The sequence below is a fragment of the Oenanthe melanoleuca genome, chromosome 4, assembly GCF_029582105.1.
Source record: "Oenanthe melanoleuca isolate GR-GAL-2019-014 chromosome 4, OMel1.0, whole genome shotgun sequence".
Classification (NCBI taxonomy): domain Eukaryota; kingdom Metazoa; phylum Chordata; class Aves; order Passeriformes; family Muscicapidae; genus Oenanthe; species Oenanthe melanoleuca.
Genome location: NC_079337.1, coordinates 31837673 through 31864777, shown reverse-complemented (window position 1 = coordinate 31864777; position 27105 = coordinate 31837673). Strand labels below are relative to the sequence as shown.

The window sequence follows — 27105 nt, the reverse complement described above, 5'->3', positions numbered from 1 at the left end:
AATATGTTAAGGCTGTTTTTCATTTTTGATTCAATGGTAGCTTGAATGGTAGTATTTACATCTCTCTTTTAAGAGCATGGTGATCACTGCCAAAAGTCATAGAACCTGCAGAGAAATTTCTGTGATATACTGCTATGAAATCAAAAGTGCTTGCCATTAGAAACTACTGCCAGAGTAAACTCTCAGATCCAGACGTGACCAGAAGAGTCTTACAGGAAAAAATCCCAAAATTTGGGCAGTCATTACCATGCTGCTTGCTGTTCAGTGCTTACTGCCCTGTGCTGAGAGGTATGAACCACCTGGCTTTGTCATCAGTTTTCTAATAATGCTCATGATAAGAAGTGATATCAAATATTGCACGGGACTTGCTGTGGGATTAGTTCCCTTTTGACCCAATTTGATGAATATTTTCAGTCCTCAACATAGAAGGAGTTCCTGCATTTTTGTTTGATTTCTGGTGCAGCTACATAGTGTTGTCAAGGCAACCTGCTCCAGTGTTATCTTTCTTCCAGTAAACTGTCTCAAAACATCAGTAGCCTCAAATAATTGCCTGCAATATGTGGGGTCAGGCACTTCACCAGTACGCACAAAGGCACAAAGCTATTACTTGCTCGTTGGCTATCATGTCATTATAACAAATAACTTTGGGCTCAAGGGACAATGTGTATATTAAAGCTTGTGAAGTAAAAATGATTCTATAGCATTTATATCCTATTGTCATGCCTCAGGGATGCAAGGGACTACTTTGTTCAGACAGTTGTATTCTTAATTTTTGAGGATAATAGAGCATTACTGCTAATTTATCTGTATGTAGACAGCATGCTGTAGTTCACAGAATAATGCTGTCTGGCATTTTCTGCCACAAGAACAATACTAGAACTTAGCTTTCTTGTGGTGGTAGAATTTGTGCCAGCCTGCCATCTTCATATTTTTTTCTCTTCCATTCAGAACACAGCTTAAGTCTCACAGATGTTCCAGTTCCTATGGACTTCTGGCAAAAGATTCTTGTGCCTCTTACCTTGAAACCATCATAACATACCCTTAGACTTGCTAAAAGCCAACTTACTGTGATACTTTGCTGGAACACCCCCATGTGCAGCATCCTTCCTGGAGGCAGAGCAAGATGTTTGTACAGTCATTGCTTTGAACTTGCATTCTTTTAAGAAGAAAATTAAAAATATTATACCAGAAAATTAAATGATAACTGTGTCCTTTTCTAATTAGATGCCAGTAACCAAATTGGCTACTTCTGCTCAGTAGCATTTACAAAAGCAAGGGGAATTTGGGAGATTGTTCAGCTCTGGGTATTAGAACATGAGCTCTGGGAGGTATAAACCTTCTGTGTTTTCTGAGGCTGAAATAAACAGTTGGTCTGAGCTGTTTTACAGATGCAACTTGCATCAAAAGATCCCATTCCCATTTTATTTAGAGAGCCCTACTCCATCCTGCAGTTCATCAGCCTCTCTCATGTTTTAAGAGCTTGGGACGTCCTTTTCATTTTTTTATTTCAGCCCTCTCAGTGTTTTGTTTTACACCGTGACCTCATCAATAGTTATATCCGAGGAAGGACTGGGAAGCTGAAGCACTGAAAATAATTAAGAGACTCTGCCTTTTCAAATAAAGAAAGTGTAAATGGAATGCTGACACAAAACATATAGCTAGTAATATGAAGTTAAAAGAGCACAATCAACCCAAGCATTGACCTAAGCCATTCGTTATTCATTAAGTTTTTTTAAAAATGCCATTTTTACAGTTTAATTTTGAAGTTAGGAATTCTACCAGCTCCCATGGGAGGGGGCTGCTATCCATGAATCTGATTAATATAGGTAATTAGCTGTCACATAATTAACACATACAATTTTACATTGTTATTTGCCTCATATTTATTTTGCCTGGGACCTTTTAATGTGAGAATGATCTGCTCACAGGTTGATGCTTGCTTGTTGGTGGAATGCATGCTAAAAATTGCTTTTCTTTAACACAGTGATTTTTTTTTTTAAACACAGAAATTCCAGTAATGGATATAAATTATGATCAAATGGGATAACTTTTACTTTACTCAGGTTTGGTGGGTTTTGTTAATTAAATTTTATTCCTGTAGCATTTTTATTAAAATTTTTGGGAAAAAAAATTAAAAATTTCCTCTTTTTTTTTTCCCAGAATGAATAGGTTTCCTCAGCTTTTTACTAGAACACTAGACTGCAGTTTAATTACTATAGCTTTCCTCAACTTTCCTCTGTTTTATTTTTATTTAATTGGATCAAAAGAATCTCGCTTGTGGGAAAATTAAAAGACAGAAAAGGCAACTGTAGCTAGAAGTCAGTGTTCTTCCTAAAGCCTATTTATAGATAATTAAGAGCATCAGCTCATTTTTTTAATCTTTGTTATGTGGTAATTCAGACATATGTGTAGATACTGTTTAAGCTGCAAGAGGAGAATATGTCTAGTATGTTTAAACAACAATGTATTAAAAATACCAGGTTTTTGGCAAACAAAGACATTTAAACCAAACCACATCTCTGTAACTATTTGAACTGATTCTCAGCAGGCTGGACAATTTGAAATACAAGAAATTAAGCACTGTGATGAATATTGGAGAGAAGCCAATTGAAGTAAAGACTAACAAAGCTGTGATTATATTCTAAAACTTGTTTTAGGTGCTTAAAGATCTTCAGAGAAATTTCCTTCAACTGGGCATGACTGAAGAACTGAAGGAAGTGGAGAGGCATCCAAAACTATGTGATAGGATGTTGGTCTCCAGCATGTTGCTATATCAGTCTTTCTAATTTCTCTCCTTTTCCAATTTCTAGTATCTGTCTATCTATAGATAGACATCTATCAGAGCCTTCTGTCCATTTCCATTACACTATAAACACTCAGATGAGCAAAGGGAACCCACCCTACTTGGTATTCAAAGACAGAGACTCAGGCACAGACTGTTGGGAGATGGTTTTTTGTGGCTCCTATAGTGGAAAAAGGTCTTGTGGTTCCATTGACCCCAGTGAAATCCATCACAAATCCACCACTGAGCCTATGTCATGGCTGCTTTTATATTGCTTAGTGAATACATACCACAAAATGCAGCAGCCCTACCTGCTCTGGTCAGAGAGGGAAATCTCAGCATAACTGGTCTTGCAGCAAAATTATGGTCTGTGTTCTTGTAGTCTGGCAATTCTACTGATCGATTTTTTTGGTGGTTTTCTTTGTGTGTGAATGTGTCTTAAATTGTTTGAGAACTGGGCTGTGATTTAAAGGTATTTGCTACTTAGTGATTGGAGCAAATGCCATGCCTTCAATTAGATATGATGCTCTTTTGAAAATAGTGGACAGAGACAAGAGTCAACAATTGCAAAGAGAACAAAAGTGACAAACTAGATCCTTTTGATAGAATGATCATAGAAATACTTTAGGGAGAGCATACAACAGTAGCATCTGTTTCTGTTCTTGGCTAACTGTGATAAAAGTTAATGCAGACATAGATTCTACCCCTTTTATCCCTGTTTCTTTATGGTTACCAACATGTAGCTTCTTTTTTGATTTTTGCTTCAGGCCCAGGTACCTGAAGTAAATATTTTCTAGAGTTCTAGATGTGTACCTCTTGTTCTTAGTACCAGATATTCCCCATGGTTTTACATCATGCTGGTAGTTCACTCCTGATCAGTGTTTTAATGTTCACCCTGCAGTTTCTCTTTCAGGATTATTTTTTAGATAAGGTAGCTGGAGTGAACTGTGCTTGGAGATAATGATCTTTTTCTTAGAGGTCTTACAAGGCAAGAAAAGAAAAACAAATTGTGAAAGAGGAGTTCATGATAGCACTGAAGACTCTATTGAACAAAAGATTGCTTAATGTCTTTCCAGCATTCGAAGAAGATCCTTGGAAAGTAAACACTTTGTCGAGCACTTCTGCATTCTATATATTGATGTAAAGCAATTTCTAGCAGATGGGAGCTAGAAAGAGGCTCCTAGTATGGAGAGATTATGCTATAATTGCTTGCCACGGGTTTCTTGTACATCTCTGCAAAGCATCTGGTGTTGGCCTCTCTTTGAGACAGAGCATTGGATGAGAGGGACATGTGGTCCTGTAGTTCCAAAGCATTGGGGTTTTTTTTTGTTTGTTTTTCAGGGGTTTTTTGTTTGTTTAGTTGGGTTTGGTTTGGGATTTGGGGTTTTTTTGGTTATTTTTTTATTGTTTGGTTGTTGGTTTGTTTGTTTGTTGGTTTGGTTTGGTTTGGTTTTTTGTTTAGTCTGTGTTGGGATGATTAGGATGCAGGTACTGAAGTTCTAGTTGGTAAATGACAAGTATTCTCAATACCACTTTCATATTGCAAAAACAGCCACTTCATTTTAGAAATTATATTCTTGAATTACTTAATTTTTGCACTCCTTAATTTCTACACTTCTTTTTTTACCTTTTTTAAGGGTTTGCTAATTTATGTCATACACACCTAAAAATTGCATAAGCTTGTGAAAAGTGCATACTGCTTAAATCACTTAAGTCCAGCTGTTTTAATTGTCACTTTAAAAAGAAATAACGTCCCATCTTGGTTATGATAAAACTGAATTATTAGTTCTTTGCAGATGAGAATCTTAAGGTGTTTTATCAAAGTGAGGTTTTCCATTATGTATTTCTTTTATTACTCTAGGTATTCATATCACACAAAAGTGAATTAAAGTGTGTTTGTCTTTAGAAATGCACCCATTTATGGTTCAGTTTAAAAATTTTAATAGGTGTTTTAAATTCACTACAGACATTCTTTTGAATTCCAGACAGGTTTGTTTAATATCTCCTAGGGACAGAAATAGATTTTGAACAAACCTCAGGCAGGTTTGCCAGACAATGATCTGTACTAGAACACCTAATGAGATAACTAGATTGAGGTAAGGTTGTGCATCTATAGGGCCATATGATCCACCAGGTGACATGGAATTGTAAAAATTCATTTTATTTCCCTATTCAGCACTTAATTGAGCAGGGGTCTAATTATGGTCATCTATTCTTGATCCTTACAAGAGTTTCTTCTCTGGGATACATCTTTTGAAAAAAGGCAATGACAAATATGTTTTTCTGTATTTTCTCTGAACCTGCTCAGTTCTTCCTTGTCTCTGGATGTGTTTGGGGAAAAGAACACAGTTGTAGGTGTTTTCATGGCCCAAACCCTTCTCTTGTCAGCCATCAGACCTGGCTCATTCTGTTGGACTGTCTGAGGGGCACTTCTCACGTTGGAGCAGGGTGTGGGGACACATTGCTTGTCCTTTAAGACACAGTCCCCATGGTACAGGCTGTAACCACATGTTGTTTAGATGGCACAGAGAGTCCCAAAATGCTTTTATTCAAATAACAAGGTTTGAATCTCAGCTCTTATGAACACTTCAAATTTCTGCAAGGCTATTTTACTCTCCCAACATAAGTGGAGCCCTGTTGTCCTTTATTACTATTATTTTTCTGTCTTCCACCCACTGCACAAATTCCATTCTGCAAACTACCATGGCAGCTGCTTTCCTCCAGCTGGTAGGTTGATAGCAGTGAGCAGCTCACTGTGGAGCCTGAGCCAATTATTACTGCAACAGGTGACCAGAAAACCCTCCCTCATATAAATAACTCTGAGCTACATGTTCAGACTGTTGACATAGCTTCACTGCTCAGCTCATTTCAGCATACACTGCACCAGTTCTTTTTCAAAAGTGCTTTTCAGTTCTTTTTCAAAAATCCTTTGGGTTGAGTTTCAGATAAGAAAGATCTTTTTCTGTGTGATTTTTAATCTGTGTGCAGAGTTCAGTTTCTACAACAGCCTCTAATAAGTAATTTTAGCCTTTATTTTGCAGGCATAATTACTTTAAGATAAAGGTTGGCTGAAAGTATTTCTTCAGACTGTAGAAAGAATTCAGAAAATATTGCATCATGACTGTAGCTCTAGGTGAGGGCAGAAATCCTTCCAGCTGTGAGTGTTGTTTACATTACATACATAGTAATTTTTTTCTGCTAAATGATGGATAGGGATAAAATGTAATGAAAAAAATTAATATTTGCAATGTCACACCGATACCAGATTCACCCCTCAGACCTCCTTACGTGCAATTTTTAAAACAGGGTTCCTGAAAATGCCCAGGGGTTAAAAAGTCCAGGCATTCATCACATGTTGCAAAGCAGCCCATTAAGTTCACCTATAATATTTGGCATGCTCAGAGCTGAGTCCCTGCGGGAGAGAGACCTTCAGCTGTGGAGGTGTGAATCTGCAAACCCACAGCAGAACTGCAGCTGCCTCGGGACATCTGTGCAGACAAAAACCTGTGGCCAGTGTGGCAGAACAGGCAGCAAATCTACAATGCAAAGGTGGGGGAAAAGAAACACAAGAGCAGAGTTTGCTCAGTGCCACAGCAAGGTGTGCAGACAGCTTTTGAGTGAGCAGGGCGAGGATTTTGGTTCTGCTTTGCACAGAGAGTAATCTATGGGAGGGAATTAAAATTGCAGATTTGCTTCTGTTAAGCAGAGAGGCTGTACTGGAATGTAGGATATGAAACAGCATCCCCACACTTTCAGTGAGTTTCAGAAGATACTAAGGAAAATATCCATAATTATTTGTCACATACTTATTAATCAAGCCTTTATTAGAAGTGACATGCAGGGAGGCAGATTTTTGTATCCTTTAAAATAAATATGAGAGATTTTTTCAAACTATATTACAGGAAAGGGAAGTGGTTGGCTACATAAGATTTAAAGTTCCCTGTATGTTTTAGGGTTTGTTGTTTCTTTTCTTTATTTTTTTATTTCCCCAGAAGATTCATGATTACATTTTGTGATTACAAGATGGGATCTGAAATCAGTAACCATTCTCTTGAAGTTTCTGAGTAAGACTGCCTTTCAGAAACAAAAGCAAAACACGAGGTAGAAACCTAGAACAGGGCACAGTTTTACAGCTGCTGCTTTGAGGTTTATTCCAAACTTCTGTGGCAGTAAAGCATAGGAATTCCAACTGAGGTGCACGTTGTGTCTTAGAAGCAGCTGTAAGTAGTAGTTGGGGTGGGATGAGTGTTCCTGATCACCTTCACAATCCAGCTTCTTTCCGCTTCTGGTAGGAGCCTCTGAGTCAGACAGTCTCCTACCACCCTCCAGTGGTTTTCAGAGCTCAGTGCAAGGGACGTGTTCAGAAAACTTATTTAGAAGATAAAAAAGGGCTGGGGATATTCCAAGCTTTCTGCTGGGGATACATATTGTTGTACTTACTTTGGATTTGTTTGATGACTTGTGTAGAAGGTCTTTTGGTTCTGGTTAGAGGTTAAAAAGTGTTCTAGAACACCTGTTCTGTGAAGCATTATGATATTCATTCTGTTGCAGGGCACTAAAGCATCTGCACTGATGATCTGCAGTCTGTGTTTGTATTGCTGCCAGGATTACAGAACCTGTGGGTGTGACAGTTGGATATACAACAGTGAAGGGGTGTTTTGTAGGGGGCTGGGCAAAAGCTACAGCTTTTTCTATTAATTTAGTCATAATTTGCAAGTCATTATAAAGATCTCCTCTGGCTGTAGTCTTCCATTTATTTCTCTCACTACAGTCTCTAGAGCACCTTAGGAGTATTAACATCTAAGTTTCCAAGGAAAGTTGCATCTGTGTACTTAATTTTGTGCTGTTTTTCTGTCCTTGATAGCATCTGATATTCTATCCATGGTGTGTCACAGTATCATCAAGCCGATTACTGTATTTTCTTGGAGATCACTGATCAAGATAATAAAACATGACACAATTTATTTTTATCTTGCTATTATGAATGTGGAAAGCCATGAAAACTGCAGAAGCTTCAAAACACAGCAGGGATGAATTTATCAGAGGTTAAAGAGGCATTAATGCACTGTGTGACATGAAAGGTAGCACCTGCCAAACTTCCCACACAACCTTAGGCTGTATCAAGTCCTGGACTATAAGGCATAAGTAAAAGGGGCTGATGCTTTCATTGCTCATTGTATGTTGTTGTCTCATCCTTTGTTACAGATTTTCAAGCAATTTTTATTTCACATTATCAGGCAAGTCTGTGCTAAAACTAAGCTAAGTTTTTGATATAAGCCTATTGAAAAAATCCTAAATTAGGGAATGGCACTTTTCTGCTCCAGGATGACATAAACTGCTGGCTCATCTACTGACATAACTCATCTGGTAGAGATGAGTGACATGACACTAGTGACAAAGTACTCTCTGTTCAACCAACCTAAAATGTGTGGGTAGGATGGAGAACTTAACGTCAGCTACCGCTGGGATCACCAGAAGTACAGCACAAAGTTAATTGTGTTTTCCCTTCTAAGTTCAGCCCATCATCATCATAGCTGAGAGAATTGTGACTGCAGCAAGGGCAGGGCAAAACAAAAGAGCAGCTTTGGGGCACACTGTGAGCTGTAAAATGCTCCCAGGTATCTGTCCATGACAGACAGAGTCTCTCCTTGGACCTTATTCCTTTCCTGTGTCCCAAACTGGGAGTACGAGATATTCTGCAGAGTCTTCCAGTCCCATAATCACCTCTGCCCTGGTGACCTCTCCCAGTGTCTTGGCAGCCACTTTCTGTCTGGTGTGGATGGAATAGACAGACAGGCAAGGCAGGCTGTCTTATGGGAGAGGAAAAGGGGACAGCTGGAGGAAGCTGAGTCCAGTAGGCCTTGGCTTGCCTCTGGCTGGATTTGATCAAGGGATGGTAGCAAAAAGGCCTGCTTCAGCCAGTTCTGCTGGCTTCCTCTCCTGAGATACCTTTCATGTAAATCTCAGCAGAATTCTGTGAGCTTGAAACTTTATTTACCTATCCTGCCTGTTGGCTGGTTGATTGTGTCTTTTCCACCTACAAAATGCTTACATTTAGACTCACAGGATCAGCATTTATCTTTGACTGGGCATTCAGATTACATTAAGGCTTTTGAGTATGTTACAGAGTAAAATCGCTATAAAGAGACTGCACATGTGCATGACAATGAAAATTCTGCAGTCTTCTCTCCAACAGACCAGATGGTACAGCATCAAAGTTGAGCTAGCAGACAAAATCTGTTTCAGAACAAATCATTCTGCATTATGTTCTATGTTGATCTCTCACAAAGCATCCACAGGTAAGTGGAGGGTTAAGGTAAAACCCTTTCTTCCATCTGGAAAAAGACAAGGTTTCTTTCCTTGGAAAGAAAGTCTGTTACAAGACTTGAATTGAATTTTCACTGCAAAAAGAAGGAAAGTCTCCAGGTCAAAGGCTGTGTAACCTGATGACTGTAATGATATACAACTGTGATAATGCCACATACTGTCTAGTCTGACCACTGAGTATTATCTACATGAACTATAATGAATATAGAGTTTTGGGATTTTAATTCTTAAAATCAAAACAAACCTTTTTTAAAATCCCCCATTATTCCAGACTGCCATAAAAAACCTAGCAAGCTTAGTTTTCACTCAAAAATAGATATATCAGAAACTGAAATGAGGTCTCAGCTAATAAAGAAGCCAATAGCTCTGACTCTTTGTATATTACTCAGGAAATATTTACATCTTTCTAAACAGCTATTTATGCTTTGTGTTTATGAAGTGTGGGAGAAGTGATTCTTGAGATACCCCACCAGGACTGCTGCATCCAGCTCTGGGGTGCCCCCCCAGATCATGTTGGAGAGAGTCCAGAAGAGGCCACAAAAATGCTCAGAGGGCTGGAGCACCTCTTCTATGAGGAAAAGCTGAAGCTGGGATTGCTCAGCCTGGAGAAAAGAAGCCAAGAAGCCTCTGAGACCTGATTGTGGCCTTGCAGTACCTAAATGGGGCCTGTAAGAAAGATGGAGCAAACTTTCTAGCAGGGCTTGCTACAGGAGTACAAGGGGTAGTGTTTTAAAACAATAAAAAAAAGGGTGTATTTAGACTACATTTAGAAGAAACTTCTTATGGTGAGAATGGTGAAGCAGTGGAACAGGTTGCCCAGGGAAGTGGTAGGTGCCCCATCCTGGGAAACATTATGGTCAGGTTGGACAGGGCTCTGAGCAAGCTGGTGCAATTGCAGATGTGCCTGCTCACTGCAGGGGGTTGGACTGGATGACCCATAAGGTCCCTTCTAACCCAAAATATTCTGTGATTCATAGAATTTTGACAAAGGCTAGAAAATGTTCTAGAGATTGTGTTTTGAGGCAACAGCTCTGAAACATTCAAGATTTAGCTGCCATTAAAGACTGAAGTTAGTCTGGCCTGCTCTGCCCCACTCTACAAGCAGGAAGAAGTATTTTTGCTAGTTATTCCTGTTGGTGACACAGCACTGACCCTCCTCAGGTTTTACTGCAGTTGTGCTCCTTCATGATGTAATGTGACAGCAAAGAGTGTTCAGAGTAGAATGGCTATGTTGGTTCAGGTTAAAGGCTAAACATCTAGCTTGGATGGCATCTCCAGCCCTAGCCTTAAGGAATTCAGAAAATATTGTAATTTCCCAGCAACAAAAATTTTAAAAACCCCAAACATGAAAACAGCTAATAAAACCAAAGCAATCCGAAAACCTAAACCAGGAAAACCAAGACAGCTCCCAGCTTGGCAGTAAATGTGCAGCATGGCAGTGCTCCAGAGGCTGGGGTTGCTGTCCTAGCTGTAGCAGGTGGCAGCAGTGCTGTGGCACTGAGCTGAGTGCAGCTCAGTCCGATGTTCACAGGGCCACAAGGAGGTGGCACTCGCATCTCATGCTTTGTACTGCTTTCCTTCCTCAGATGCCAGTACTGACTCCAAAATTTTCCATCAGAATTGAGGCATTTTTCTTTAAAGTGCTCTATTCTTTCATCTGTTTTCAAAGGCAAATGTTTTAGGAGAGAAGGGTTTTGTTTTGAAGAAGTGCTGGGAAAAAACCCATGTCACAACTGAGATTAAAAAAAATAGCCTCAAGGGCTGCATTGCTCAATTGCAGAGAATAGCATATTTCATATTAAAGTAGCCTTAACTTAAGCCAGGATTTAGCACCATAATTCACAAACACATGCCTGGAAGAACCTCCTTGCATTACTGAGGCTATTTGGCTGCTATCATATATGATCATTTCCATGTAATCATTTTTTCAAGTATTTATGCAGTTGCATTTCCTGTGCTTTTATTTTATGGGAAGACTGTTACATAACTGCATTCCTATAATTTTAATACATATTACAAACAAATGTTTGGGCTTTTTCTTCTCTCACCACCAGAAATGCAAATTTAAAGTAAATATTAATCTTTTTACCTGTCTATTAACATGTTATGGCTGTACTTAAATTACTTAAGGTATCATTCACAAGCAGACAGAACAATGTTCTTCATTCCTCTGAATCTGTGAAAATGAGATCATTGTGAATTTTACAGGGACAATGCACACACTCCTGTAATGCATATTACCAAAACTAAAGATTTGTTAATTTTATTACTGCTTGTGTTTTTAGTAGAAAGAACCACAATGGCCTCAGCAGTTTTATGCAAAATTGTACAAGTCAGATTTTTTAATTACTTTTTTTTTTTTGTTTCAGTGGGAGAAATTACAGATGACAACAAGTGAGAGGAGAAAAATTGTGTGTTCAGTCACATTCCATATAATTGCAATTACCTGTGTTGTTTGGTCATTGTATGTTTTAATTGACAGAACCGCTGAAGAAATTAAACAAGGCAATGATAACGGTAAGTTTCTTTTACCTTCTTCAGTGGTGCTGATAATGCAGTGCCTGGCTTTGCCAGGCAGCTCTGTCATCAGTCACATTCTGTTCTTAAATACCAGCTCACGTGCCTACAGCAAAGGCTTTAATGCAGAACTTCTGAATGCGTCAGTATGAAAATCTTACCTTGTGCCCCAGCAGAGAGATCTCTACTTGGTGCAATCATTACAACAGCTTAACTAGCCTGCCTGGGTTAATCTCCCATTATCTAGGTAATTCTAAAGCTCAGGCAAAAAGATGAGTCAAGTTCAAACAGCTCAGTGCAAGTTCAGCTCCTTAAATAGCAATTTCTTTATATTAATCACCTGAGCCTTGATAGGGAGTACAATAGAGCCTCTTCATTAACAACCCTCCTAATACAATCTTCCAAGAGACTGTTTTCCAGTTTTGTTAGTCCTTCATGTGGGACTTGAATAGCATGGAAAGCCATTCCTGTATCCTTTCAAATACAATTTCACTGTGAATGTCCATGTCCCAGCTGTATTTATTCTCTGGAACAGAGAAGTCATGGAGTCTTCATCTGCAGAGATTCTGAAAATCCAATTGGACATGTGTAACAAAATGCATGCCTAATGTCAGTAGGAGCCATACTTAGCATGTATGGAAAATATACCCTAAATTTAACTACTGTGTTCCATTTTAAATCTAAGTTTATTTGGTCTTAAATTTGGTCTTAAATGTGATCATGATGATAAAAAGCTTTTGAGTTTTGATCTGAATTGAATTTAAGCACCCTAGAGGAACAAAGGTCTCTAGCTTTGTTATATTCATGGAAAACAAAACAGGTGGAGCTTTGTGCCTTGCTAGTTAGATAAATATTTGATGATACTCCTCATGCTTGCCTTTCTTGCCTCAGAGAGGAAAATAAGCAACAAGCCTCAGTAAGTCACAGATGAATACACACTACAAAGTCTTGTTTTGCATTCTTTAAAAATGGGTAACCTTGTTTTTTAAATCTCAAAAAACCTGGCCCAGAGGACAGGACTAGGAATGGCTTTGAAATTCTGAGTACAAATACATCACTCTACACATTACAAGGGGGAGGCTATTTCTGTAGATTAGCTGAATTTAAATAACAAAACAGATAACAGGGATTTTTGTTGTTAAACATAATGCAGAAGTCATGTTAATTATTCCTGGTAGGCTCAAAAAGTATTTATGATTTTTATAGCATTCAGTATTTGCCAAATGTAATGGCTGACACTAAAAAATGGACAGAGAATGCCTGGAGTTACTTACAACATGCAGAAGTGCGAAGAGAATGATTTTGCCCCAAAATTTGCTTGTTGCAGGGGAGAGTACTTGTACAAAAATGAGTATGTATTTGTGGGGAGTAAGAAGGACATATATATAGTTTGCTTTCTTCTCCATTTTCTCTCTTTAAATGGGAATTGCTAAGACAAAGACGGTAAGCACTGGGAAAAAAAACCACTCTATAAGCATATTTTGAGAAGGAGAAAAATTGAAAGCCCTGAATAATAGTAGTATTGTTTGTTAATATGCTGAGTTTTAAAATCCCATTTTAAATGGTTGTCTCAAATTATTTAAAGCGTTGGGATTTTTTTCTCTTTAGGGAAGCCTGCAATGCAAACTCTTTAATTGCTAAACCTGGCACTGGTTTATAGAAAACCCAATTTAAAATATTCTAGAATTTATGTGGCACCAGCAGTAGGGAATCAAGCTTCACATAAATTTATTCTGCTTGAAGAAACTGGTCTAGGTTCAACTGACCTTTCCTTCTTCTGATAAGGCTCAAGTCTGAAAAACATGGCAATCCTGGAAAAAAATGAAAGATACAAAACTCTCTGTCCCATACCAGTTAATAAAGAAAGACTTCCTGTATTGACACAAAAGCAGTAGCAGCCTATCTTTAATGTTAAAAGGTGAAAGAAATCCTGAAAGAAATTGAGTTTTTTATTTGGTCAAGTGGTGGCCAAATCAGTTAAAAGTAGGAAGTAGTTTCCTATTCCATAGGCAGTTTCTTGGCCTGCTTATGGAATAGAAAACCTATTTTCTATAGCCACAACCGCCCTAATAGTGTGGACATACCCAGGCATTCTTAGCAAGTGGCTTCTTTTCAATATACATTACTGAAACCCAGTCCTCAATACTCACTGTATAACATGAATTTTCTATTTCAAAGGTGTCCTCGAATGGCCCACAGGAGGCCTGGTCTTCATGTATGTGCAGTGTAAGGTTTACGTCCAGCTCTGGCGCAGGTTGAAAGCCTACAACAGAGTGATCTTTGTTCAGAACTGCCCAGACACCATGAAAAAACTGGAGGAGAAGAGCTCTCCATGCACTCAGCCCTCGGAGGTGAAGGATGCAGTGGTGGTGCCCGTAGCACAGACAGGTACAAACTCTCAGCTGGCGGCGGAAGAGGCGACAGCGGAGGTCATGCCAGTTTGACACAGACAGTATTGCTTCTTCCTTGCAGAGTAAGCCGTAGTGTTTGCCACACTACAAGTGCTACAAGAAAGTAGAAATGACTGTGCATTTTTTCAGTTAAAAAAGACACCAAGCAAACAACAAAAAAGAAAACCCGTACAAGAACCAAAACCATACAAGGAAAATGGATCCAGCAAAGCAGCTTGTTACTGTATGGAATGTGACCGCTCGTGACGTAGTTTTGCAACTAGTCAGCAAGTGTAGTGAAAGTGGAAGTGTAGAAAGTGCAATAGAGAACAGGTTTAACAGACAATGCCAAACCAATGTGACAATGTACTTTTTTTTTTTCCCCCCCTGACCGGGCCGGCTAGGAAATTAGAAAACAGAAGTGATACAATGATTTTGTTTACAGAAGACACAAAACCTTTCATCTGTTTACTACCAAAAGTTGTATTTGCTATTTACCTTTTCAAAGATGCATTTCAAAGGGTACCAATCCAAGTGATATGCATTAACAGAATCAAAGTAAAGAGAGCTGTACTGCAGCACTCCCCCTCTAAGCCTCGTACGGTAACACCTTCATGTGACTGGAGTGGAGCCTGAATTTTTGGGCAGCTGTGTCAGCCACGGATATTTGAACCAGCTGTTTTTAACTATGGCTGGATTTTTGAAAAGTAAGCAGTTCCAACCAGTATAAACTCATATCTCCATAAGCTACAGGTATTGTTTTTAGATGTCAGGGAAGTAAGTACAGGAAGGAGAGAATATTTAGATATGCATTTAGAAGAGCTGCTCTGCTAATTATTTTACTTTATAGGAGTGAATTAGGCATAAACTGGATACACAAAGTATTGAGGCAGAATTTTAAGTCACAAAAGCAGTTTACTGCAGAATTACAAAGAAGTAAATTGCCTATTATCAAAGGTCTGAAAAAGGATGACATATACTGAAGATGGAAGCTACTTTTGGTTTTATTTTTTAAGATTCATGATGCAGAAAGGTAGATGTAAGAGAACATACCTATCTACACAGCTTAAGACAACGTTAGTTTTTATCTCCTTGTTCTAAAAAGCTAGTTTTTATCTTCCTGACTGAAAAAACAAATCAATGGTTTCCTTCTGTACAGGTAAACTTAAGGTGTTAGAGATTCAACAGTTCAGTTGTTAATTTCATGTTTTGAGCACTGGAATATAAAAATGAAGTGTGAATAGCATTAAAAGGTGCAATAGATAAATGAATGTAGATATAATATTGTGTCCAACAGGGTGAATTATATATAAAGAACCAATTTTGTGATTCACTTTACAAAACTATGGTGTTTACTACAAGGACACAAGAGCAAGGAATGACTCAGCAGTTATGTACTGGTGTGGACAAATCTGAGGCCTGAACATAATGTCTATTTTAAAAACAAGTTGAAAATTCTTTTTTTAATCTTGTATTTAATAAAGGAGGAAAAACAAAAAAGTAAATAAAGTAATGAGTAATGAATACAGGAAAGTAGATTCACTTAAAGGAGGGGCATCTGCCACAATTACAAGTGAACTAGAGTTCTACAGAAGCCTTGAAGTTTCTACTGGCAAATTTTCTCTTTATACACTCAAATATTTACAGTGAGGTAACAGAATCATCCCATTCTTGCAAATATCCAGGCTGGTAGGCCTAAGATGTATTGGAATTTATATACTAGGTATTCCTTTGTGAATGTTTACTGGCTTAAGGCTCAGGGAATACTAGAAGTAGCAGTGTTATCAAGAAATATATGTCTTTAATCAGATCATTATATACTTTTGTATTGGAATTGCTCTTGTAATTTGGCTGTGACTAAGTGATTGTTATCTGGCTAGACAGGAAACAAAACCTTGGTGCTTGAATGGGTACTTAATACACGTCAGTATTTGCTGTAAGTTACTCCAGGTGAGTTGGATTAATGTTGAAGTTTTTTCATGTAATGACACATACTTTTTATATAAAATAATTTCCCTACTATACAACTGTAGCTTCCAATTGTAGCAGCTTCTTATTTGAAACGACATACAACAGAAACCAAATCATTTCTCCATTTAAAACTGTGGAGGAGATTTCAGAAGGTATTCAGAGCATGATGACATGACTAAGGAATGTCTTGTAATTGCACGTGCTTAAGATAGTCTGCAATGGCATGGTTTTCAAAAAGCTACTTGTTAAAAGGTAAATCTCATGATAGCTGACATCAGACACTTAGAATAACTAACTGCATCTGAATGTTTGGAAGGATGTTTACAATAAACCTGTGGAATCAGCAAAATGTACTGACAAAGAACATTATTATGAAGGATAATTAAGAGCTTTCTGAAACAATAGTTTCTTACTAAGTGAAAGTAACCCTGCTTCTTTAGCCACCTTATTCTTTGACTGCAGTAGCATCATGACACCCCTCACTGAAAGTACTTTATCCCCTATTTTGTCAGTTTCCTGGAGAGTAATTCACATTGGCTTTTTTTCCTTGAAAAAGTGTAAAATTCACCTCGAAGAAGAAAATACCTGAAGATTCTGAAAGCAGAACTGTAGCATCCAACAAGGTTTTACATTTTTTAAAAACTCATTGAAGAGGCAGCAACAGGAAAGACAATATGAAAACTTTCATACCAATTCCTTCAACTTCAAACACTGTTCTGGCACTCAACCACATATGCAACTGAGTTTACAGTTAATTAAATAAAAGTAAGTAGAAAGACTTCAGTTGAAATTCCTCCTCTCCCTTGGAAATATTAAATGTGGACAGCAGGAAAAGGAGCAAAATGGGATGCTGTCTGCTTAGATGGACAATGAGACAGGTCACCAGCAAGAGAGATTTCAGCTGGCTTGAAGCAGCCTTTAACCTTCTAAACATTACAGCATTAGCCTGTGCATCCCTTTCTCTTCTTAGATGCACTGAATTTTCCTAGAGCTTTCAGGGATTTCATGCAGGATTGGAATTTGTTTCTGAAGCAGGGCACAACCTCTTCAAGGGGGCAAGGAGCTATTCATACCACCATGCCTTGGATTCTGGTCTTCAGTAATAAGGAAAGTATACCGAGAGAAACTAGACAGATCCTTATCAACCAATACTTTTTCACTGACACACAAAGTACAGTTTTATGTATTTATTAGCCACAGTATTCTATCCTAAAATAAAACAACAGCCTAAACAGAACAGTATAATGAAGGTTTTAAGATAAAGTATAAAGACTTTTTAATGAAGATGCCATTTCAAATAAAGAACCCCTGAGTAGCCACAGTGCAGCTCTGGCAAATATGCTGACAGTAGAATTTGGCCTGGCTAAACCCACAAGGGCAAAACCTGGCTCTGTGCTGCCATTAGCAAGAACAGCTTAATCTGCATTCTTGCTTAAACCAAGTTTCAATAAAGGTACGTAGAAGTAATTTGGTGCCAGGTCAGATCTGGAAGTCTAAACGAGATAGCCCTGTATTCACTCCTGTGAAAAAGCCCATCTCTTTTCCTGTTTTTAAGTTTCAAGCATTATAAACTTTATTTCAAACTGGCATAAACATACCACTTTTGACTATCAGTAGCATTACTAAGATTCTTGACTAGTCCAACTGTGCCATTCACACACTGCTCTAGCTGAAGGTAGTGTTTATTTTTGTTGTGTAGAAAAAACAGTAATTCCTGTCTCCAGAACAAATAGTTTATCATTTCCAAAAATGCAATGAAACTTACACTCTGATGAAAATATTTTACTGTGTATAATATTCGGAACTACAAGTTTGTGTTGTTTGTTTAACTCCCTCTCTTTTGAAAAAGAAAAAGTGTATGTTTTTGTGGGTGAATGTGTACTGGAAGACAGAAGGTAAGGGAATCAAAAATAATGTATCTGCTTAATGTTGTGGAAAAATGTATTTGTATTAAACAAATTACTCAAAATACTGCAGTATTCTACATCTGTCACCTTGTTACCTAGGGCATCACATGCTGAACATGAATTGGCAAGACCATGCTCTTGAAAGAACAGTGAACAATGTATTATACTGAGTTGCTTACTCAATACTAATAAATTGCAAGGGGCTACTTTTGGGTACCCCACCATGGCAGAATGCTCAGGAAAATTCCTTATAGTACAAAAACACTTGAAAAGACTTATAGTTGTTTAACTTGTAGGCTTCAACCCTAAAAAGAAGCCTAGAAAGCAACTGGTTCTGCATCCATAGAATATTGGACAACTAGTACTGGGTTTCAGCTCCAGGGAGGCAAGAGGATGAAAGCTTCCTTAAGAAAGCACTGCCTTGGGACAAACTGTTATAGTGATTTTGGAATGTCCCACACAAAACCTTTACATATGGACTGGGTAGTTAAATACTTTAAAGCTAATCAGATTGTCAGCATGGATCCTGTTCCTTTTTGTATTATTTTATATTTTGACTTGGTGAGGTTTCCTCCATTTTGAAAACCCTAAAGGCATTTTTTTTTTATGAAAAGGAATTTGCATTATTAAAAAAACCTGTGAATTTTGTGAAGTGTAAAACCAAAGAAAGTATCTTACCTTGACTAAAACAGAATGTTCCAACCAAGGTCAAAATTTGGTTTTCTACAAATCCACCTACCCCGTATCGTTCTCCTAGATGGTCAGATGGGGAGAGAATGGGCTGCATTTCAAAACACCACAATTTCTGCTGGAATAAGTCATCATCATATGGCTGATGATTGGTAAGAATGTATATTCAAAACACAGAAGTAATGTTCTAACAAATTTCATTCTGTATATCCAAGGCCAGCCACTTGTTCATTTTCTTAAAGCTGCACTAACTAGCTCACTACGTAAATCCAACTGGATTCACAAATCCCTGCAAGATACAGAAGAAACAGCATAACCAAAAAAGGTACAGTAGTAAAGACACATTAATTTCCATTTATCAGCATATGGAAAAGTGGAGCCAAATTTGGTTTCATAAGAGAGTGGAGGTATGGGTCCCTAAGCCTTTTTGCTTTGAACACAAGAGTTTGAATCTCTTGATGAAGGGTACCATTAGAACACAAAGCCTGTTTCTGTTTAGTCTGATGTCTGTGTACACACATCCCAGCCAATAAAATATTAAGACTGTTCTGCACGAGCATTCCTAAAAGTCAAAGAAATTGTCAAAGAACTTGCCAAAAAACTGGTGTAGTGCATTTCTGCTACCTATGACACAGAGCTCAGAAAATAACCTCGATTGAGAAGAGAATGATTCCATCCTGCTGGAGAACATGGACCCTGAGACAAACTTGCCCTTTTGCCACTTGCAAATACCTATAACTGATACTAACTGAATCACAGGACTTTTTTTTTTAACACATAGAAGATAATATATATATAAAAATACAGTATTTGGCACTATTTCATATAAAATCCAAAGAAGACAGGTCACAGTAATTTTTAAGTGTTTTGAGTAAATAATTAATAATTTGAGGAGATACTTCTGCAATGAAACATGGATTACATCTGTGTACGCACATGCCTGGGAACATGTGCAACAAACTTTAATAATGGTTCACAAACAGCACAGAAGTGAAAAGTAAAGTAGCAGGATTCATATGGGGTCTTATTAAATTCAGAAAAGAACAAACTCAAGTGTTAATGGCTTGCAGAAGAAAGACTGCTACTTACAGGAGCCCAGAAGATACAGTCAAAAGAACAAATCAGTCTAGTTCAGGCAAAGGCTTTAATGAATTTTCAAGTGCCACTTTACCTCTAGGTTTGCTACCAAATTATGAGAGCTGGGGAAAAAGAATATTTCATTTTAAAAGTGTGGATAAGATTTTTTTTGAGCACTTTGTATCACAGCAATGAGCATCATGACTTCATCAGTTTTTCAAATCAGTATGGTAGTGTCTTGGTTAATTGTGTGAACTTGAATAAGAGCTGACATTAGTAGGGGGATTCAATTTCTATTAAGCAATATTGTTATTGCTAAACTTATTATTTAGCAATTCTGTTTTTAAAGTAATGCTGTCATTTTAGTCTAATAACTTTATTAGTTTCATTTTTCTTTTTTAACAGGTAACTAGTTACATATTAAACCCTCCATTTTAATAAAATTGAACAGTACTTGCAATCAAGCAGTCAAGGCTTAGGGAACTTGATTACAGGAACATTATGGTAAGTGTCTCACCATCAGCTTATTTTCAGTTTCATTAAAGAACTCCACACAGAACCGTGGAAGGTAATTTTAAGACAGCAGCTTAAACTGCAGAGCAGAAATCACAACACCTCATTAGCAAAGTCTCTTGCCTTCATGAAACTTACTTCTTTTAGGGAAATCAGGAAATCAATTATAATGAATTTCTGCTCTTGAAAGGGCTAGAAGATAGGAAGATAACATATGAATTGTATCATGCTGAGCTTGACCAAACAAGTCGATTTCATATAATTCTGTATTGCAAGTATTTTATTGCCCTTTATTAGGAACTAACCTAGAAGACTCCTTATATGACAGTGGACTCACAATTAAGGCAAGCATCAGTCCCTTATTATCTTAAAAAACTTTCATACCTTTCTCTCTGTAAAACCTTCCACAGGCAGCTCCATGCAACGCTGACTCTTTCTCTGCTCCTGCTGCAGGACTGGCATTAACTCCTTCCAGTCCCTACTGCCTGACCTGTCTGTCCCTCACACACCTTACCCTTTCAGTGCCTTGCACAACCACCTGACCCTTCCTCCTCACAGCACAGCCAGCAGCCTCCAACCAGCTCTTGACCAGCTAACTCCCTCTTTGATAGCACCCATCCTCCTTGGACATAGCTGTGACCTATTAAGGGGCAAGGCTGTTCCCACTCCTTGCTAATTAGTACAGCTGCAATTTTTCAGGGACAAGACTGCCTTCACACTATCTCTATTCTCTTATAATCGTCCTCCCACAGTTAATCAGAGGACATTTTCTGCTGAGAAAATTTTTTTTTTTTTAACTCCCCTTTCATATCTGCTAGCTATCTAGCAAACCTGAGTTTTAAGAAAAGTTAAACTCAACTATACTAATTTTTGTATATGTCTTCACATATAGCAGTGTCATCACAGAGATGAGTAAGTATGCTACTTCATTGAAAGACAAACAAACAAATCATTATACTCTATATGCCTTTACAAATGGCTTAATTTATTTCCAATACTAAGAAATTGTAATGAATTAATTAAGTTACATTTACTGTACACAAGCAGCTTTGAGCACATCAGCATCCTCTGTTTGGTTTAGGTTTTTCTTTTTTTAAATCGCATTTGCTTTGTTTACATGAAAGGAAAAAAAACATTATTTCTACTGGACTTAAAGTCATCTGATTCTTTCCAGCTGAGACCACCAATAGGGTAAGTTTCACAACAAGTCAGCTGCTACTGGAAGTTTGAATGTAATTCAGCCAGTTCCTTAGAGAAGACTTAGTTCTCCAAAGCTACATGAAGTAAAAGTATAACATAGTAAGAACATTGCAAAAAACTGGAAAGTACACTAAAAAACCCTGAAGTTCTTATGTGAAAGTGGCTTTATGTGTAAAAATATTATATTTTTGTTTGAAACAGTGTATGTTTACATACACTGATAATTATTGAAATAATAATTTTAACTATTACAGCTTTGAGTTGAAAACTAAAAAAAACACAGGAACATTGCAAAACAGTACTTGACAAGTCAGAATGAAAGAAATCTTCCATAAAATTAATCCTTTATCAGAGGAAAAAAAAAGCCCTGTAAGTTACAAAGAATTATAACAGGATTTAACATTAAAATCTGAAATCCTTAGCTATATAAGAACAGAATTTCAAGGTATTCCCCACAGCAAGTTTGTAATATCAGAGGAAATCACATAATTATTTCCTATTTCCACTGTTACCAGGACCTATTTTCCGGATTTTAAAGAAAGAGAATAACAACTCAGAACTCCTGAGAGTGTTTATCTTTTTTTCACCTGTAAGGAAGAAATTTATCAATACACAACACTTTAGCGTGTTGGGATAGCCAGTTATAAAGCATGATTGGATTATAAAATTAATTTAAGAGATTCCAGCAGCTTGTCTCAGTAACAATGTGAGGCAAAAAACTCACTCTAAATCCACCCCCACTCCAGGCCTCTCAAAACAAAAAGCTCTCAGCACAGAAATAATAAATAAATCAATAAATAACATGCTTTTGTTGTTCTTTCCCACTGTCACGTTAATATTTTGCAACAACTCATCTGATAAACTGGTCTTGCACATCATCAGTTTAAACCTAGATTATTTTCAATTCAAATATGAATACCTGACAGCTACATATGATTATTTCTGGCAATTCAGTGTAAAAAGTTCACATGCAGACACTGTTCTTTTTTCATTACTTGTGCAGTAGGTTAACAAGACAGTTTAAAAGCCAGCTAAACAAGCAATGAATATATGGTCTTCAAGGAAGAAAATTCAAAAAGTCAGTAAGGTCTGATCCATAAACATGTTCTTGTAGTCTGAAAAATGTTTAAAAAATACATAATTCCACATATTTGACTATCACATTAACCAGATTTTTTAACGCCTTATTTTACTGGATTATTTCAAGGAATATAGAACATCTCATTCTTCATAACTTTACATGACATGACAATCTTTTTGATGCACTCACCAGGATGTCAGCCTAATATATTGTAATTACTATGACACCTTCCAGTTATCAAGTTATCTGCTCATTTGCCTTCCCTATTTTACATAGTGTCATGGGAAAGTGACTCAATGTTTCTACTTGTAATTTCAAAAATCAGACTTTGTATACAAGCAAAAATTCAAAATGAACTTCCAGAAGGCAAAATCTGTCAAAGCACTGAAAAAACCACATACACAAATTTAGTTCAATGCAATTACCCTGGCTCAGCTTCTACCACAGTTTAACACCTCAAGTTTTATAAATCAAAACGAGATAAATTCCACCACACAGCTCAATTTAACAAATATATAAAAATACCAAGCACTGATCTCTCAAACAAAGCAGTAAAGCAATGACCTGGAGATGTGGCTGGTGTCAGAGGCCAATACCTCTAGCCAGGTTTAAGACTTGCAGTCCACCTGAAGATGAATCTCATTACCCACCCATGCACCAGGTCTGGTAAAGTTATTCAGGTTTCTTCTTTGGAATCATTTAAGAAGGGCAGTTGTTAGTTCTATATAACCTAAACAGATTGGTTTCCTGTAATGTGAAAGAATAGCACAAGCTTATCTGTAAAGAGGGAAGAACTTAATATACACATTGACAGACTTAACACTCATCAGTAACTCTTCCTGCACAGCTATGAAAATACATACCTGGATGTCTGTAAAAGAAATTGGGAAACCCACATAACTATTTACTATGACAAGGACTTGATTGTTTAGCATACAGAAGTGTACTAGGGATCACGTACTAGAAAGATCATCCACCAGGAACAATTATTTCCACATAATTAACACACATCTGAGCTGTGACTACTATCGTGTACAAAGAGTGCAGAGCTGAACTGTGACTTCTGTGCCCAGACAACCTAATATGCACTGAGATGTCCTACTTAATACCTGCTGTGAAATTATCCCTAGTTTTGCCCTTAGCCTTTTTTCCTTTTTTTAAAATTCATTTCACAGCTTTTAAAGGGATAATTTGCTAAGAACTTTCCTGAAAGACACATTAAAAGCATCTAAAGAGTTGCTTCATAAAGCAAGCCTGCTATTGAAAAGTCCTGAGAGGCTTCAATTCAACTCTCCACAGAAGGGTTAGGAAAAAATGTATGGACTAAAAACAGACTTTTATCAAAGTAGGAACTTTGATCAGCTCTTTATCTGAATCTGCAATACACATTGCTAAGGACAGTAACTTTCAAATTCTCTCGACAAAACATAAAATACTGAATATCTTATTGAAGCATTTCCAGCTCTCTATGATCCTGACACAAACTCTCAAAGAAGAGAAGGTGTAAGGATTTTTCCTCATGTTTAACAGATTACTGCAACTACCACGAAAAGGTAAGGATTTCTGACCACAAAGTATTCCAGTCTAAATCTGGACAGAAAAGTTACTCAGCTAGTCAGGATTTCAAGACATAAACTTACATGATTAAGATTTTTTAAGTATTTAAAATTAAAGTATAGTAAAAAAAATTATCCAGTAATATACAGCTTTACCCAGTAATATTGTTTACTCTTTACCATAGGTACACAGATAATAAAAAAGCAACTAAAAAGTCTTTAAAAATATAGTTAAATTTTATTTTTGTTTCCAGTGAAAATGAAAATAGGTTTCTTACAATTTCCTTCACTATTTCAGCTCTTGAATTAGCTGGTGCTCGTCAGGGCCCACCTCTTCCTCTTCATTCAAGTCTTCTTTTGCTTCTGAATCTGTCACCTCAGGGTGACTGCAGGCAGCATCCCTAGCTGAGAGCTTTTTCATTTTGATGTTTGGCAGTTTCCTTAGATCACCATCCCATTCTCTTAATGAGAAAAAATAAATAACAAAATTACCAATAGAAAAGCAGGAATGGCAGAGTTAATTCAGATTTCCTCAGAAGATGCTAACTCAAGTGAGGCTGCTGTTCTAAGTTATTCTCTGTCCCACTGTGGTATGAATAAGCACCAAAGATTTCAGCCAATTTTCTACACTACAGAAGATGTAATTTCACTATGAAGAAATAAGTTCTTTCAGATATGAGATTTTGAAACTGAAGTATATTATTCACTTTATTCCCACAGACTTAGTGTACTCTCACTGTATTTTTGGCCACCTGCTTTTAGGTTTGTCTCATTCAACTTGCAGTCTGGTAAGCAACAAAAAAACAGGTCAGAAGAGTTTCTTCATCTGGATACTTGATTTGCATATGTAACATCACATGTACCTAACTCACATGTACTCATGATTTATGGTAAATGTTAATGTTGTATGACTGACTTCAAGAGAACACAAAGGGTTAGTAATCATTAATTCATGGTGAGTGTATTATTTCAAAAGGCTGCTTGAAGGAGAAGGGGTTGTTTGAAATATAAGTCAAGCCCAGTACTCAAAAGAATGCTTTCTTGATACAGTAAGTGCACTGCATGGATAATTTTTCTCAAGAGTAAAGACAGTATTTGCCAATCATAAGATAGGTTTTCCATTTAGCAAGGCAACAACACTTCCATCTAACGTCCCTGTTCAAGAAATCAATTGCATATTTATAAATACAGCAGTCTCTCTGGGATTTCTGGCTTTATTCCAACATCCTCTAAGTATGACTTCTGGCTACATACCATCCCTTTAAAATAACATTCCTTGCAACATAAGCATTCCTAAGTTAGCTTTTTTTTTTTTCCTTTAAAGTATTTCATTTGATAGAGCTGTCAGCAAAAATGTTCACTCAATCTACTACCAGGACAAACCAACATGCTGGCCCAGATAAGCCAGTAGCAAGTTTCACAGCTCCCAATTATTTTAACTGGATGCAAGTTGTAAATTCCTTTAAGATTTTCAACTAGTATATACACACATGCCAACGCTACTGTGAATAGCCAAAGTAAGCATTTTAGTCAAACTATTATCTAAGAATTACTGAGAAAAAAAGTTACTGAAGTTACAGAAATTGCATTCTAACTGTTGAAATTAAATATTCCAATGTTTTAATTAAAAACTGACACAGGTGTTCAGCTTGTAACAGTTAAGAAATGCCAAAATAGCAGTGCCATACATACTCTGCTTTTTCAAATGACAAATTCCTTGGCAGTTTCGTGTAAGTTCCTTTTTTGTGAAAAAAATACATACAACAGGCGAACTTAAGAAACACTATTTTGCATAAACAGATTATTAGTGATAATAAAAAACCTACCTGAAAAATTTAAGATGCTTTCTGTTCATAATGTCTGGGATTTCTAAAAGGAAAGAAATTAAATTCTATTAGATGCGTTACATTATTCAAGTGAGTCTTATTTTAAAGGAAAAAATGTGAGCTAAATGGCCTCTAACCAAAATGGCTACATATCTTTCTACTGCAACCAAACTGTTCTAAAAGAAACCTGCCATACATATACATAAATAATAAAATAAATAATAATAATAATAATACAAATAAACAAAACAGGAATACAAATCTTTATTACCTTTGCTAGTAAAAAGCAAGGCAAATATTCTGTATTGACACCTGTGTAACAGACCATTTTGCTTTTTTCCCCCTGGAGTAGCTAAAATCTTCCTCCTACAGTGTAAGTTATAAACTTAGGCAGATTTTTACATAGGATGCCAAAGCTGCTTTGCCTCGATTCAGTGTCATTCTTTTCTTGGTCAGTCCTGCAGTGTTACAAGCAGCCCGTGTTTAACATCACCACCAATTTATCAAGATTTATACTGTAGGAGCCATGACATCTTCCCACATATATAAAACACCTCATTACTGTCTATGAACTATACAGATTTCACAGCCAGCAGGCTTCTCAACAAGACAGATGTTTTCTACCTCTGTAACATTAAATCCACTTTGCTTTAGCCCTTAAAATTGTGACATTTCAGCAACTTTTATATTGTCCTTGAACAAAGAGTTCTGCCTCTGTTCACCTATCAATTTCCTCAAGTTTTACAGTAATCATATATAATCCTGCTATCAATGCAGGATTATACATGATTTTGCTACTAATAAATGTAGGATGATGATACCTGTGCCATTTATCTTTGTGGCCAGACAGTCCTTACTATTCAGAAAACTATTCCTTTCCTTTCACACTTGGTTATGAAATTAAGAACTGAAGAAAAATAATATATGTAAAATGTTTGGATAACAATTACAGTGATTTCTGCAGACTGCTCCTTGGTAAACAGATGAGGTGACACTGCTCACAGCTGAGCAAGGCAAGGCAAACATTTACCTAATGCTTTTTTGGTCCGCTGACTCCTTGGTTGCACACAACATTAGGTCCATCCTTCCTAATAAAGCCTTGAAACAAAGCCGTGGTTGCTCTTGCTTTCTTTGCAGTCCCCTCTACTCATGGCAGCATACTGCCAAATGCTGGAACATCCAACCTCCCACAGGGGAAAGAAGTTCTTCCCTTCTCCCACGTAATTTATAAGGAGCAATCAATGCTACTCCGTTTGGCTCTAGTACTG

General features: G+C 37.2%; 2 protein-coding genes across 7 annotated transcripts in view; one reads left to right on the top strand and one right to left on the bottom strand.

Moving 5' to 3' along the window:
• Window positions 1–17208, top strand: part of MARCHF1 (membrane associated ring-CH-type finger 1) — a 222590-nt gene extending 205382 nt beyond the window's left edge. For all 5 annotated transcript variants that reach the window (XM_056489853.1, XM_056489852.1, XM_056489851.1 and 2 more), the window contains 2 exons: window positions 11479–11626; window positions 13805–17208. In XM_056489853.1, coding sequence (XP_056345828.1) covers window positions 11479–11626; window positions 13805–14070 — 414 coding nt within the window. In that variant the 3' untranslated portion in view covers window positions 14071–17208. The remainder of the gene's footprint in view (window positions 1–11478; window positions 11627–13804) is intronic.
• TMA16 (translation machinery associated 16 homolog) overlaps window positions 11476–27105 on the bottom strand; it is a 28368-nt gene continuing 12738 nt past the window's right edge. The window contains exons 6-8 of one of the 2 annotated variants that reach the window (XM_056489856.1): window positions 25838–25880; window positions 24290–24472; window positions 11476–14130 (exon numbers count right to left, since the gene is read on the bottom strand). In XM_056489856.1, the coding sequence (XP_056345831.1) occupies window positions 24301–24472; window positions 25838–25880 (215 nt within the window). In that variant the 3' untranslated portion in view covers window positions 11476–14130; window positions 24290–24300. Of the gene's footprint in view, window positions 14131–24227; window positions 24473–25837; window positions 25881–27105 lie in introns of those variants that run through there. The other variant, XM_056489855.1, reaches the window with a different exon arrangement.